Genomic DNA, 17,152 nt, shown 5'->3' with positions numbered 1-17,152 from the left:
ATTGCTGGTGCCATTCATGTGTTTAATGCTTTGCTGAGGTTGACCGCTGTAAATTACAGTTCAAAGAATGCCCATGACATGGTGTTATAATTATTGAAGTTTTGATAACCATCATTTCTGAAGGAGTACTTGAAGGATCCAAACAAGTTTGCAGTTGCTGCTGCCCCAGTTGTGGAACTGCATTTAAAACTCATTATAGTTTCTGTTCCTTGATTCATTTGCTGCACATTTACAAAGGATTTTTCTGTGTCTTTGTACTGTGAGTGGTGTTACTTTTACTCATTGGGTCATAGTTGTAATCAGTCTTTTAAAGGGGTGTAATTTTGACAATGAAGAATATGCCTCGAATTACTGAAATATTAGAGTTCTTAAAAACTCTGATATATTCCTCTAATCATGAAACATTCCAAATCAGCAAAGGCTCTCTCTCAGAAATTCAGACATGTCTACAATATGCGCAAGAGAAAATTGATTTTTTGCAGCTTGAAACACAGCTACAGCAAGAAGAATTAAAACGAAGGAGTCATTCTGAACCTGTTTCTGTTCAGAACAATGAAGCAGACTCCCATAAACAGCAAGTCAATATTGTTCAAGTTCATTCAGATCCAGTACCCGATAAAGCAGCAATTGTACATGCAGATGCAGAAACTCAGTCTGCACTTCCCAAGCCCATCATCAGACCTTGGGAATAACTTGTCCACAACAAGCACAGAACTGGTCTTGGATATGACAAGGACTTGTCCTTTCATATTCCAGACTATGCCAAGCCCATTCAGTTTCAGAGTGCTGGATTCATTCATGACAGTTCACCTGCTCTTCATGACAGTTCAGCTTCAGCTGTTCCAGACTCTGCCCCTCTTCCACAGCAACAACAACAACAAAAACAACAGATTGTGAAATGCCAACACTGTGACCGAGTTGGCCATTTGAAAGATCACTGTTTTGATCTTCATCCATGTAAGCACTGTCATAAAACCAGTCATTCTTCACACAGATGCTTCAGAAATAAACGTCCTGCAAGAACAAAGATTCATCTTGGATGGATCGCTTCTTGGCAATGGGCATCAACAGCCAAGAAGATATTCCAAACACATGTCAGAACTTGTTCCAGAGTATTGAACAGTCTTGCAGTTGAGTTTTCTCCATCATCTCACCTTGTATCTGACAGGGGGGGAAATGATGGTCATCTACAAGCTTCAAAGCCACATCAAGCGAGCCTGAGCCACAACCTGCCGCACCAATTTCAGAGTTGTAGCCAGAGACAAAGATGCCCGTGAACATGCCTTCAGTTGGCAATCTAGGACACTTCCTCTAGCAGAAGACTTCAGCTTCTTGCCAGTTTTGGAAGAGTTCCAGGAACAAAATTGAGAACACTTCCTCTAGCAGAAGACTCCAGCTTCTTGCCAGTTTTGGAAGAGTTCCAGGAATTGCATTAAGCATTCCAGAGTTGTTGGTTATCCTTAAACCATCACAGGTTGAGACTTCCCTTTTCAGGTTGAAGTTTTACCTTTTATATGGGGTGAGACCTCCCTTTTATGATTGAAGGTTTCCCTCTTTAAAACAATAGGATCACTTCCTCTAGCAGAAAACTTCAGTTTCTTGCTAGTTTTGGAAGAGTTCCGGGAACTGCACTAAGCGTTCCAGTGTTGGTGGTCATCCATAAACCACCGCCCTTTATACCAACATTTCATAGAGCACATTCAGCCTAGTGCTGCCATGCATTTTTTGCACATTTTGTATTACAACTCTCTTCTTGGACTCATACATAACCCTTCGAATTAAGGGGGGGAATGTTGGACACCTAATCCTAAATGGGTTAGTGTGGAAGTCGAATGGACAAAAGCAGTCCAAGAGACCTTGGGATCTGAAACCCAAGAGTCACATATTGTACTATAAATGTATATCTGATGTTAATAAAAAAATGTATTCACATGATTTATCTTTCCTATTCTATGTTTCCCATGTGTGTTTAACACTATAATTATGTGATTTTGTTGATCTTACTATCTATTTAAGTAGGAGTTATCCCAAAAGCTTTGATTAAATTATTTTCATTTTAAACACTTTGCCTAAATTATTTTCATTTTAAACACTTTGCCTAATTTTTATTAAGGAAAAAAATTAAAACTAAATCTACTTTTATAGATTTTATAAATGGTTACGTATTTGACCCGGTTGTAAGACTAATGTCAATATGTCCTTTTAATGGGGATGTTTTAAATTTACTAAAAGTTATTCAAAAGTTAATAATTGATTTTATTGGCAAGTTAATAATTGATTTAATCATTAATGTTATGTAAACATTAGGTTATTATTATTATTTTTTTTAATTTAATAAGAAATTTTTAAAAATTATAAATTCAAATTGTATTATTTCTAAAATTCAATTATTTTATATATTTTTCATGATATTAATTTTTTTATACATTATTTTTAAAAATTATAAATTCAAATTGTATTATTTCTAAAATTCAATTATTTTATATATTTTTTATGATATTAATTTTTTTATACATTTAAAAATACATTTTTAACCATAAAAAGAACACAATAAAAACACAATATCACCTAAAAATTAAAGAATTAAACTATCTAAAATAATTTTATAAAAAAACATCTTCACTTATTTGAATTTTTATATTATATAATAATAATAAAAAGGATCTCTCGTAAGGAAACGGCTCACGGGCTCTGCTAGGGTTCTGTGAACACCTGCACACGGCGCCGACAACAGAGTAGAACACTCAGGCTCAGACTCTGAGCAAGCTGCAGCTTTCTGTCCTGAAGCTCATACGAGACAAGAATGGAGCAGCCCCAGGGGGGGGCGACAGAGTCCTCCCCACCGCAGTCAAATTCTGAACACCAAGTAATCTTCGGATCAGTGAACGAAGAAATCCTGAACAGAGGGAAAAACCCTCAATCTGATCTCAACGATGACAATAACCGCAAAGAAAACAATGGCACATCGCAAGAAGAAAACGATATACCTGGAGAACAGCCGCAAATCACCTCTAGTACCTGCCGACCAGCGGCTAAGGTCAGACCCAGAATCGAGCTGCCTGGAGACAAGATCGATGATAGAATACAGTTCATGACGGACCATGCCCTGATTGGCAAGTTCATCGGCTTCTGGCCAACCGAACGGGCCCTAAAGGGATGGATAGCTGCTAAATGGAAACCCAAAGGGGATGTAACGCTACAACTAGGGCCGAAAGGATTCTTCACTGCGATTTTCTATTGTACGGAGGATAAACACAGGATTCTAGTCGGAGGACCCTATTTTTTCAACTCGGCTGGATTATACTTACGCGACTGGATCCCCAAATTCATCCCGGACAAAGAAGACTTATCATGGGCTCCTGTTTGGATCAGATTGTATTCGCTCCCGGACGAATACTGGGGGGAGGAGCTCCTCAAAAGAATCGGCAATGGGATCGGCGAATTTATCAAAGTCGCGGAGGAAACCCTATCTCGTAAGTATACCTCCTATGCTCGGATTTGTGTTTTTATTCGCCTTAATGAGCCTCTCCCTGAGTCTGTTGAGCTTGCTCATCGGGACGAAGAGTGGATCCAGCCCCTCGACTACGAGCATGTCCCGTTCCGATGCAGGAAATGTCATGCCCTAGGTCATCTCTTCAGGGACTGCCCTCTGAACAATCATTCTAACCCTTCTGATCCCTCAGGCTCCTCAGCTCAGGATGGCTTCACTAAAGTCTCCAGCCGGAAACGTGCGCACAAAAAGCCCTCTAATGGTCCCAAACCCCAGCCCCGCAAGCCGCATGGCCCAGTAACCAAGAACAGCTTCGGCATTCTTGGTCAATCCTCTGACGATCCCCCCTCTAGCAAGGAGACCGCTCAAGATCTTCCCTCCTCATCCTCCCCTCCCCTTTCCTCCTTCTCCCCTCCCAAATCCTCCGCCCCCCTATCCAACCCCATCATTCTGCAAAAGGATCAGACCAGCTCGGATGATAAACTCCACAATATGGAGGTGGATGGTAAAAATGACATTTCCCAGAATCTTGACCCAGACAACGAAGACAGCAATCAAGTGCAGATAATGGACGAGGAACCGGAAAGCATAGACTTGCACGGTCTTGATCTCTTAGAAATGGAGGCCGCATGCAGAAGGAAAGCATATGACGCCATCCCCGAGTTTCAACTCGACAAACTCGAACTGGTCATCTCTCGAGCCTATTACCAAAACCAACTAGGAATTCAGCCAGGTAGCCAATGGGACAGTACTCAGCGACACAAAGACTCAAAAAAAAGAGGAAGAAAGACAGATTTGCAAAGGACGATGGAAATTGGGAAAATCTTAGTTGATTCTGGTCGCTACGCCAAATTGACTAAGTATTTCAAGCCCTCTACCAGTAGTTAATCATGAAACTTATATCATGGAATATAAGAGGGCTTAACAGCCCTGGAAAACTCAGGATGTTGAAAAATTTGGTAAAGATGGAAAAGCCCCAAATTTGCTTTATCCAGGAGACTAAATGCAACAGCACTATGTTAGACAGTTTTTTTTTAAAAGCCTGGCCAGGATGCAGAACTGTAGCGGTTGATGCTTGTGGAGCCTCAGGCGGTTTGGCTATAGCCTGGAACCCTCAAGCAGTCGCCCTTACTGACTTTCAAGCGACGCATCATTTGATTCAGGCCACCTTTCACATTTTGGGGACAAACATTCACGGCAACCTGTCAAATGTCTACTTCCCGCAAGACACCAGCAGCAAGATAGAGCTTTTGGACACTATTGAGGTACTCAGCAACAGTAGGAATTTCCCGCTTTGGATAACGGCAGGGGACTTCAACATGATCACAAAAACAGAAGAAAAGATGGGAGGAAGAAGTAGATTGGAGCCTGAGGTTGGTCGATTCAAAGAATTCATAAACTCGGCCTCCCTCATTGACATGCCGTTCTGCAATGGCACCTTCACTTGGAGCAATCGCAGGGCAGGCAAGCATCAAATCGCCTCCAAGCTGGATCGATTCCTCCTTTCGGACAATGCAGTTCACATCGGAGGGGATTTCTCTGCATCAATTCTGGCTCATTCCGGATCAGACCATTGGCCAATAGCTCTTCAATGGCGAAGACCCGGCAACACAACCAAAAAACCTTTCAAGTTTGAGGGATTCTGGCTCACTCATCCCAACTTCAAAGCGTTTGTCAAGAACATCTGGACCTCATTCATCCCCCCAGAAGGAGCTAAAATGTACCAATTTTAGAAGAAATTAACTTTCCTCAAGAGCCATCTGAAACGATGGAATAAAGAAACCTTTGGCAACATCTTCGAAGACAAGAAAAAGCTACTACAGGACCTGGATAACCTTCACCAGCAGATCATCACAGAGGGACACACGGAGGAAACGTTGGAAAAGGAACGCCATATTCACAACCTATTAAACGAAAGAGAAAAGCAAGAAGAAATCTATTGGAGGCAAAAGTCAAGAGTTCGATGGTTGAAGGAAGGGGAGCGTAATACCAAATTCTTTCATAGAACCACAGTACAACGGAGAATGACCAATAACATCCCCTTCATTCAAAATCGCGCAGGAGACAAGGTAGAAACGCATGAAGGGATTGAAGACGAGCTCCTCAATCACTTCCAAGAAGTTCATCAAGAGCAGGGTGAAGATAGGCAACAAGCCATAAATAAAATCACCAGCAATATTCCAAAAACTATCACAGAGGAACAAAATGAACACTTAATGCGCCCCATCAGCTTAGAGGAGGTGGATGATGCCATGAAACAACTCAAAGAGGGCAAAGCTCCCGGTCCCGATGGGTTCACAACGACTTTCTTTCATGCCTTCTGGGATATGCTAAAAGAGGAAGTCTGGCAAATAGTAGAAGAATCCAGAGCAACACGATGGCTTCTCCCATCTCTTAATGCTACCTTCATAGCACTCATTCCCAAGGAGGCAGAATCCATCACTCCAGACAAATTCCGTCCCATTGCACTTTGCAATGTCATTTACAAAGTTATTTCAAAGGTCATAGCTAATCGGCTCAAACCGCTTCTGCCAGCACTAATATCCAAGGAGCAATCAGGCTACGTAGAGGGGAGACACATAATGGACGGTATCCTGCTCTCGCACGAAATTATCCACTCTCTCAAGAACTCTAAGCAAGCAGGTATGCTCCTTAAGCTAGATCTCTCAAAAGCATTTGACAAACTGAACTGGCACTATATTCATCATATGCTAAAAGCCTTTGGTTTTTGTCCTTCGTGGATTCGATGGATCCTGAACATGATTAACTCCACTCATTTCTCCATTTTGATCAACGACTTTCCTTCCCGCTCGTTCAATCCCTCCAGGGGTATCCGGCAAGGAGACCCCCTTTCTCCCTTTCTTTTCGTCCTAATGGCCGAGGGGCTTGGAAGGCACATCAAGCAAGCTCTTAACCTGAGGAAAATTAAAGGCATCTCTGTGCACAACTCCCCTGCCCTGTCCCATCAGCAATTCGTCGATGACACTATGCTGTTTGGTTACCCCTCGGCTCAAGAAGCTCGTCGACTCAAAGGTCTCCTCCAGGACTTCTCTCTGGCGTCTGGCATGTCTATCAATTGCTCCAAATCGCAAATCTTTTTTTTCCACACCCCCCCGTCTGTCAAGACTGCTGTCTCCCGCATTTTAGGCTTCTCCTCTGCCTCTCTTCCCTCCAAGTATTTAGGAGCCCCACTCACTGCATCTGCTATCAAGAACCCTGCTTGGCGCTCCCTTCTGGACAAAATTGAAAGTCGCCTCAATCTCTGGACTCACAGGTCGCTCAATCTCGCCAGTCGAATGGTGCTCATCAAATCAATTCTGCAAGCCATGCCTCTTTACTTGTTTTCTTCTTTGGCTGCACCAAAATGGGTTTTAAAAAGTCTCAGAAACATGCAGAGAAATTTCTTATGGAGCAGCACGGCCACCAATCGAAAATGGGCCTTGGTCAGATGGACAAAAGTCTGCATGCCCAGGGACAAAGGAGGAATTGGGCTAAGAGACCCTGAACACAGCAATGCCATCATGAATGCCAAAATCTGGTGGCAGTGGCTCACCAACCCAGAAAAACTTTGGGGAACGATTTGGACAGCGAAATATGCAGACAATAGACCCCAAGAGGAACTCATAAGGTTCACTCCCACTGAAAAAGGCTCTTTGATATGGAATGCTGCAAAGCAACACCATCACATTATACAACAGCATAGCTTCTGGGAAATCAGAAATGGTTGCAGTGCAAGATTTTGGACGGATGCCTGGAATCAAATGCCAAAACTCACAAACATTCTACACCCCACACTGACACCGACGAGGCAGGAACAACTTCAGGAAAAGGTCCAATCTTACTGGCAACCAGAGCTTGAAGAAGGTTTCAGGAAATGGAAAACCAGCAGCCAAACCCTTAACAGCGACGAGGATAGAATATGTCAGGAGCTAGACAAGGAACTAGGGAAAAGAAGAATAAGACAGAACAATGGCGAGGACATTCTCCGATGGGGATACCTACCTAAAGGAACTTACACCACTGCTGAAGCCTATAAAACTCTTTGTAACTTCGCCGCTAATCCCGACCCTCTATGGAAAAAAATTTGGGAACTTGGTCCTTGGCCAAAAATCTCCTACTTCCTCTGGCTGATAGGGCACAAAAAGATTCTCACTTGGGAAAATCTCAGAAAGCGCAACTTCCATGGCCCCTCGATCTGCCACAATTGTCTAAAGGATGAGGAAACCCTCCAGCATCTTTTGAACACCTGCCCTTTTGCCAAGCTTCTCTGGAACAGGGTCAGCTTCAGATGTCAACGACAGTGCATAATGGAGGACGATATTATTATTTCCTTAAGGTTATGGCCCAAGCAACCTTATCAAAGCTCTCTTCTCAATCATCTATGGCGTATCATCCCAGGGATAGTTCTTTGGAACATTTGGAAGGAACGAAATCAACGTATCTTCAAGAACAAAAAATCGACGCCAGAAATAATATGGGGCAAAATCCAAGGAAACATTCAAGAAACCATGGCACTCCAAAGCTGGACCAAAGAAGACAGACCAACTGAGGACAGTGAGCAGAACATTCTGAGAAATTGGCAGCTGCAGATACCTCAAGATCCCCAAGATAGCAACCTCCACCATAGCAGCAGCAATAGAAAAGACTGTCACTGGATTGCTCCTCCTGAAAACTCATACAAGCTGAACTTCGATGGAGCCTCCAAAGGTAACCCAGGGGCTGCAGGGTTTGGAGGCATCATTAGAAACCATGAGGGCTCCCCTCTTCAAATCTACCTAGGAAGTATAGGCTGGGATACCAACAATTCAGCAGAGTTGGAGGGGCTCTGGCAGGGCCTTCAAATTGCCTGGAACCTTAATCTCCTACCCTTAATAGTTGAAGGGGACTCCCAAATTCTCATAAACATGGTAACCCGTATTCATAATGGTTCACAAGCTAGGAAAATTGCACCCAGCTGGAGACTTGAGGCAAGATTAAATGATATTGCGCACAGGATTGATAATGCAAGGGCTATCTCCTTCAATCACACCCGACGAGAAGGAAACAAAGTTGTAGACCTCCTGGCCAACATAGGGGTTGAGACCAGCACCCCTCTAATCTCAGGCAACACAAACATCATTTCCAACAGGCAGCAGCTCCACAAGTGTGAAAGCTTAATTCAAGAGGAGGCTGCTGTCCCGGATGCGGGTGCCACCGTGCATGACCTGGTAAGGCCACTTGCCACGGTCGACAGGACACGCGACGGACGGAGAGCATTAAGGCTCCTCGCCGCCACCTCCCATCGACCTGCAATGCAGCATTCGAGCCTTAATGAAGGCGCAGGTTTCACAGCGAAGGCGGATGGCCGCATTCAATGCGGGGACATTCCGACGGAATGCAGAGGTCGTTAAATATGTTGATTTGGAAGCGGACGAAGCCCACAGCGATGGTGTTCTTGCTCTGTGTCCTGAGAGTTCTGGAGTCTTTGTGGAATTGGGGGAGACTGGTCGACTGCTGGTCCTCCCTGGTTCATGCCTACAGTCTTTTGTCTGTCATAGTGAGCCGAATTGGGAGAAAGCTTCGTCTGAGGAAGTGGAATTTGGGAACATGGTGCGTGAAAGAATGCCATGCCGTCGGGGCAGAGGCTCAGGGAGAGCCAGATCCGCTCGCGGGCCTGCAGCTGACCAACACCACCATTGTTGTTGTATTTACTGCCACCGACGAGGAGGAGCACCTCAGGTGCAGGCGAGTCAAGTTGTGGAAGCTGGAGGGTCCAACAATGGCGAGCAAACTCTACCAGCATTCGGCTCTGTCATCTTCTCGCTGCGCAATCCCAGAGAAAATCTGGGCATCAATGCTCATATTTCAGTGTTGTTTACCAGAATACCGGACGAATTTGAAGAAGGCATGCCTCGGCCACCTGCAATGGAGCACCCCGCGGTCACTGAAGAGAGACTCCACCCGGAGCGAGAGGAAAATCTGCCTCAGGCTATGGAGGCAGAGTGTAGGCTCGTGGATAAAGGCAAAAGGCCTGTGGGGGAGGCCTCAAGCTCAAGGGAGGCGGAATTGCGGGAGAGCGAACCTGTGCTGCCGGCTTTCATGGACGGCCTACCAGAAGGACATGGCTGGGCGTGGATTCGGGAAGCTAAACCAGGGGAGGGCGAGCCCGGGGATGACGAGAGAGAGGGCTAAGCCCAGATGGCTCTCATGCATGAAGACTGGACGCGTGTGGGATCGTGGTCGGTTCTCTCTCCTGCTGTCTTTAGTCGTTCTAGTTTGTTTTTTTCTGTTATATGTTGGTCGTTCTCGGTCATATGAATCATCTGCTGTTTCTGGGTCACTCTTCCGTTATGGAATGGAGTTTTGTTTGGCTTGGGCTATCTCCACAAGCCCTGGTTCTATGTGACAATCTCTGCCCCTGCGAGGGCTTTACAGAGATGGTTTTTGTCTTTTTGTTGGAGGTTTTAGGGAGCAATCTAGGTACCTTCAGGTGGGTTTCTCAGAAATGTAATGGGCTGGGGGACTATGCTACAGCTGCCATGGGGCAGCAAGACATACTGCATGTAATTTTCCGCTGTAAATATTAATACAAAGTAGGTAATGTTGCTTAGAAAAAAAAAATAATAATAAAAAAAACAAACAAACAAATTCTGAAAAAATTTAGTTTATATTTGATAAAGAAGCCCTAATGACAAGAAAAGTGCCTAGAATTATATGACTTGTCTAGTGGGGATGACATATTCAAAACCCAATATTAACTTATACCATTCAATACGATGATAACGACCTCTCAACTTGAGAAAATGTGGCAGCTCTACAAAGATTTCGTTTACTAAAGAATCTGAAAATTAACATTGCGATAGTAGAAAATTTTACTTTAAGTATCTCGTCTCATCTCTAATATCATTCCAAAAAGAAATTTAAATATTTCGTCTGATCTCTAATATCATTCCAAAAAATATTAATGTCCAAGCTGGAGCGATTAGTTGTAAGTGCCTGATTTTACTTTCTCTCTCTTGCCCATTTAAGAAGACTTGTCTCCTCGTCATTAATATCAATATCAGCCTCATTCAACAAACATGTGAAAAGGATCAACTCGGAAAGTGCGAGCTAATTCATAAAATAAAATATTGAAAAACATAAAATATTGTTTTCTTAAGAAAGTTTTAAGTAAACAATATTTTATATATTTGATAAATGGCCCCTCATTTGTCTTAATGTGAGTTAAACTACAATATTATGAATAATCAAAATTACAAGAATTTTATGACTTTGAATGTCAAAGTAGGGATAGCATAATGATTATTAAAAATATGTATTTATACAAATTTATTTATTTATATATTGTGACTAGGTTCACTAGTCTATTTTTTAATTCAGCACTAGTCACTATTAGTAGAATGGAGTAAAATTTAATTAAGTTTGGAAGTTTTTGAAATTATTTTAGATTTTTAAAATAAATTTAATTAAATATAATAATAATTTTTTAGTTAGTTTTGAGGGTTAGTTCAATTGATCAATTGGTTGATTCCCCATTGTTAAAACATCTTTGTTATTAAGAAATTATGAGTTCAATTTTCTAAACACTTTCAAAATTAAACTCCTATGTTTAATCCTTTGACACTTTCAAGATTAAATTTTATTGTTAAACATAAACCATATTAAAATAATAATAATATAATTAAAAAAATAGATTTAATTAATTAGGATGGTGATAATTGAAAAATATCGTTAAAAATAATAATAATTAAAATTGTGACCATTGAAAAATGTCCTTTAAAAAAATCACACCAAAAAAAATTAAAGTCCATGGAATACTAAGTTGTAAAGATTGAATGCATGTGGCCTGAATTCTTCCTTTCTTCCCATGTAAGAAGACGTGTGTCATCATCATTAATATCCAGTCCTTCAACATGGGAAAAAACAAACTCTAAAAGAAAAAGGGCAATAAATAAATCTTATGTTATCAAGTTGTATTGAGCGGCAGCTGTATATGCTCACCGTTGGATTTCGGCCCTATATATGCCCACCGTTGGATTTCGGCCTTGGCAAAATCGAACAGTGGGCATATATAGCCTTAATTAAAGCCTGAAAAAGGATTTATTTGTTGCCAAAAAAAGGGATCTCATGAAGGAAGATATTATGAAACATAACTTATTAAATAAGCTATAAGCTATTGATGAGTTTATTATCTTTTAATTTTATTGGTTGAATATTATATTATTTTTATTTAATAATTCAATAATGTGAAATAATAATAGATTAATTATTAATTTTGTTTGTTTTTTAATTTTATGGAGAATAAAGAGCGGAAGAGTCATTTTTATTTTGAAAGAAATAAATAGAATTCATATTAGAAATAAAAATTGGATTATGCGTTGGGACTTTTACTTTTAGATGTCTAAAATTTAAATTTAAATTTTTTTATGACATTATTTATTTACTGTTTTAAATCATGTCAATTATATTCTTGATAATAAACTTCTAACATCAATATAAACTTGCATATCATAAAAATTCAATATTTGCAAAATTGTATGTTGAGGAAGAGTCCATATTCATCCATCTCGCCATGCCACATGATTCTTCATGCCTATCCTGTCATTCCTATTATTCTCGTTTCATATTTGCGTCGGGTATTTTTCTGCTCGAGTTCATTGTTAGACCCATCCTTTCCTACATTGAATAGAGTGTCACTACTAGATCATTCCTCTAACTCAACCACCCAAATATCCAAGACAGTCAGCTCCTTCCTAATTTTAGTGTGGAATTGCTTCATTTTACCCTACAACAGTTCATATTTAGTATTCATGAGAAGTTGGTACATCTACCTCTCATGATCCTCCGTTGGATTCTTCTGGTTAATGATGTAACAACCCTTTAACCGATTCTAATAACCTTGCCAACAACCTATTCATTTTAGCTTGTTCATCCTCCTAAATCTAACCATAGATGTTCTCCATTATGGAAGTGAGTTGCTTTGCACTTAACGATTCAAAGGTAATAGACATCTCTGTTCATAGTTGTGAACCATCAGTAGCAGCGCAGTGCATGATCAAAGAACCACAAAATACCATATATAAAAATACCTTCCTCTAGACTGCTTCCCAACAACATTGAATTGTGGGGCTGCCAAATCCATGCTTGAATCTCTTTGTGCTCCCTGGAATATAAATTTCATGATATAGAGGGAGAGGAGAATTAATTTCATTGTATAGAGGATTGAATGCTCTACCACGGCTAAGGTTTCCCTTACTTGTGTAAACGATTTAACACCTCGAATCATTAACACCTTACACCACTTGTTCTCATGGATAACTACCAAATTTCATCAAATGTTAATATTATTTAGACAAGTGTTTCGTTCCTTGGATCTGTGTGGCTAAGGAGTTAATGAATTCCACTGATTCTTATATACATGTACCATCTTAGAGGTTGCAATCCATATACTTGATGGGAGAAGTGTGTGGACGACCTCCACCATGGGGATTCATTCAAACATCTAGTTGTATAGGTCATTAAACTGAAATGTAAAGCCTTGATGACTTGGTTTAATATTCATGGAATGGGTGAGTTGTGCATTGACCCATAATCTAATTTTAATTTCCCTTGCTCTAATGTGGCTCCTTAATTGGCCAATGAATCTTCCATTATATTCAACTACCTAAACATATGGAAGAATTCAATTTGCTCAAATTTCTTTGTTTGCAAAATGATCCTTCGCAAAATAGGAGGAATAACTAAAATTTTGTATCACAATCATTGAGTTCCTGAACATTGTTAATTTAGTGATTTTCTTTGCCATTGTGATTTATAGGCCCTCCCAAAGCGCTAGATATTCAACTTGATTATTAGTTTCCATACCAAATCCCTATGCATATTGAGTCTCTATTTTTTCATCAGGGCATAGGGTAAGCCCTCCTACTGCCACCCATAGAAGATTCAATTATTTATTGTTAATCTTGAATAAGGTTTTTCATAATTTTAAGTTATTATCAATAATGATTACATGGAAAATACAGATTTATTTTTTATGAAATATTTTAAAATATTAATAATAATAATAATAAATTAATGGTTGATATTTATCTTATACGTAATTATACCCCTTATACCCTATTAATTAAATTGATTAGGAGTTGGTAGGAGCGGGAGGGATTATTCTCAACTTCAATGGAAAAATTGAAATTGAGTATAGTTGGGGGTTAGGAAAATGAGAAAATGATGAGGGAGAAGCATATGGATTACTCTTAGGGATCCTTATGACCAGAGAAGCAAACATCAAAGACTTGGAGGTGTTGGTAGATTCACAACTAGTTATCCATCACCTTTTTCATGGATAAGGATTACAAGTTGTGAAGCCTTATTGATAGAATCATGAATTTCAAACTAGATTTCTCTACTATTAGTTTCTTTCATGTGTTTGAGAATGAACAATTATGTTGCAGATGATTTCTCCAATAAAGGTACAAACTTGGATGTAGGAATTCTAATGAGAAATGATATTTCTTTCCTCAAAACTATGCCTTAACAGTAGGCTTAATATGTAGTATAAATTTTGTCTATCTTTTGGAGAATATACACATCCAAAGAACTTGCGTTCTTTATCATAGTAAAATGACTAATAGATATCAAGAATAAAGATTGTCATGAGGTTAGGTGTAGATGGCCTCAAAGGATTTTCATTGTACTCACTTGTTGTACACACAACGATCAGGGTGGGGATTTTAATTTAATACAATATTCTCATCACAATTAAAAAACCTAAAATTGATTAGTTAAAAATATGTTATATGAATATAAGTTATATATTTTGAGCATGTGGTATTTCTAAGACATGGTATTGTAGGAAAGCCTATTTACAAGTTGAAAATCCCTTGGTATAGTGAGATGAATCTCCATGGTTAAGAATCTTATTACATGTTTTTTTAATTGTATATATGTTTAACTAATATATTAATTATTTTCAGTAATAATAAAAATAATAATTTAAATGAAGGCTTTAGTTAGTTAGTTAGTAGGTGAAGGATATTACACATTTTGAACATAAGTAGGTTGAATATTAGGTTAGAATTGTATTAAATTTTAGATAGATATTGCTTATATTAATTTTAAGGTTTTAATAAAATAATAATCATGAAAATTTTAGTGTTTTAACACATTATTGTTATTATTATTATTATTGGGAAATCAATATACATCATCAATAAATTTGTTTGTACTTACACTAGGGTTTTGCATTAGGGTTTTGTTGTTGGTCACCATGGTGGGGCGCAAAGGGTGGAGTTCAACTCCCTCCTACAGTCAACTGGTTGCCGATAGAAGTAAGGGAGATGGATTGCATCACTTCAAGAAACCAACAGAGGTGGCAACAGAGGCTATGAATACAGAAAAATCGAAAAATATCAGACCTCATGGACAGGAAGAGAATCATTAGAAAGCTAGTAAGGAGAAGAGGACATAGGTTAGCAGTCAGAAAGTTGCTCCTATGAGTACAACAAGGGTCTGTAAACCTAAGTTGACCACTATTCCTTGGGTTTTTTTAAGTGACCCAACGCTACAGGTGCACAGAGATCACATGGCGGAATATGTGGTTATCTGCAAATTTATGGGGATTTGGCCGATGGAGAAGGCTTTGTAAGCATGGATAAGGAACCACTGGAAACCAAAGGGGGAAATCAACCTTCACCTTGTGTCCAAGGGCTTCTTCATGGTGTTGTTCACAAACTTAGAGGATAAAGACAGAGTGTTCAAGGGAGGACCTTATTTTTACACTTCTACAGGCCTTTACATGCGACCATGGGTGATGAACTTTGCCCTAGAATGAGAAACTTTCACATTGGTACCAGTATGGATAAGACTTTACTCCCTTCCTTTAGATTACTGGCTATTAGAGTCTCTAAAGGCTATCGGAAACAATCTAGGGCATTTTATAAAGATCTTAGATGCTACTATAAGATGCAAATACACTTCCTTCGCCCGGATATGTGTGGAAATGGACTTATCTGGGGCACTTCCGGATGCAATCATTTTAGAAGTGTATGATGAGGAATGGGTGTGGGAGGTGGACTATGAACACATCCCATTTCGGTGTTGTAAGTGCCATGAATATGGGCACCTATACAGGGACTTCCCATTGAACAAACTGGAGAGCAACACGAAAGACACTACAGGAAAAGATCCCGAGGGTTTTACTAAGGTTGGGGGTAAAGGGAAAGGAGGCATGTGGTACCAAAAGAAAATTAATGAAGATGGACAACCGAGCCACAATGGTTTCAAGATCTTAGAAGAAGAAGTTGGAAATAAAGGGAGAAACCAGGATTCAGAGAATATTCCCACTGAGAAGGAAAGGTATGCTAACATGGAGGATATACTAGAGAACAACCAACAAAAGGATGATATGTCAAACATTATGGAGCTTAGGAGGGACCATAAGATGACCCCAAGTGAGGCTGGAATGGAAGACCATGAACTACGGGAGATTCTAGAGAGGGAGAATTTAGATCTAGAAAATTTTCTGGAGCAGGGAATCACTAAAGGGGTAGACTCTCTTCCAAGAGAGGAGTTTGACAGGGTTCAACAACTCTTCCTCTGGAGATCAAAAACGAAGGGTTCTGGAGTCAAAAGAAACAATGATAGCCAAGAGAATAGAGTGGTGAAAATGATGGAGGATACACTGACACATTCTTCCAAGAACCTGGGTAGGAAAAGAGGAAGAAAAAAACAGAATGAGTTGCTGATCGAATGTGGGAAACTTATGATTAACTCAGGTAAGATGAGGGATCTTACCAGTTACTCCTTTACAAACCTTTCTTAATGAAGCTTACAACCTGGAACATTAGGGGTCTAGGAAGTAAAAGGAAACAAAGAAATCTTAGCAGTAGAATAAAAGAAGAAAAACCAGATATGGTTTTTATTTAGGAAACAAAATGTTCGATGGACAAGATCAAAGAGATACACAACAAATGGTTAATCAAGTATGAGTATCTAGAGGTTAAAGTGGACAACTCAACGGGTGGGATTCTTATGTTATGGGATCCTTAGAAACTTGCAATTCTGGATGTTGAAACTTCTAGGAACTATCTATCGTTGGTGATTCAACCTTTGGGTGATAAGGAGATCTACATTATCAAAAATGTCTATGGTCCTCAAAAAATAGAAGACAAACTCAAGCTTCTCACCTCCCTTGAGGAGCTGAGAGAGAGATATCCTAATATGCCCTGGATTCTGGCAGGGGATTTCAATATGATCAGATCTCTTACTGAGAAAAAGGCGATACCAGAAAACTAGGCAGAGACTCCATTGCCTTCTAGAACTTCATAAATAACATGGGGCTAGTGGACACTAAAACAGTAAATGGAACTTTTACTTGGAACAATAAGAGGGGAGGGGCTTCTCAAGTCGCCTCTAAAATAGATAGATTCATAATCTCAGACGACCTTCTGCTCACAGGCCTTGATATGTCAGCTTTAATCCTTCCCTTCAGAGGCTTAGACCACTGGCCTGTCCAGCTTGAAGCTATTTTTATGGGTACACTGAGGAATATACCTTTTAGGTTTGAAAATGTCTAGCTCTCTCAACCTGACTTCACCAGCAATATTGAAAAATGGTGGATGGAAGATATGCCTATTCAAGGCACTAAAATGTTCATGTTACAGCAGAGACTTAAACACATCAAATCTA

General features: G+C 40.0%; 1 protein-coding gene across 1 annotated transcript; it reads left to right on the top strand.

The window, feature by feature from the left end:
- Nucleotides 1-4,380: 4,380 nt before the first annotated feature.
- On the top strand, nucleotides 4,381-5,223 carry LOC149147787 (uncharacterized). Its single transcript, XM_089441950.1, has one exon. It carries the CDS (start codon nucleotides 4,381-4,383, stop codon nucleotides 5,221-5,223), a length of 843 nt encoding a protein of 280 aa, XP_089298076.1.
- Nucleotides 5,224-17,152: the final 11,929 nt, after the last annotated feature.

Source organism: Pinus tabuliformis, chromosome 9 (assembly GCF_031772625.1).
Source record: "Pinus tabuliformis cultivar Carrire ecotype Pingquan chromosome 9, CPIR1, whole genome shotgun sequence".
Taxonomy (NCBI): domain Eukaryota; kingdom Viridiplantae; phylum Streptophyta; class Pinopsida; order Pinales; family Pinaceae; genus Pinus; species Pinus tabuliformis.
The sequence above is the reverse complement of the archived record's forward strand: the minus strand, read 5'-3'. Positions and strand labels throughout refer to the sequence as shown.

What these genes read in the sequence shown, in the direction of transcription:
- LOC149147787 (XM_089441950.1), top strand. Translation starts at nt 4,381, where the DNA reads ATGAAACTTATATCATGGAATATAAGAGGGCTTAACAGCCCTGGAAAA.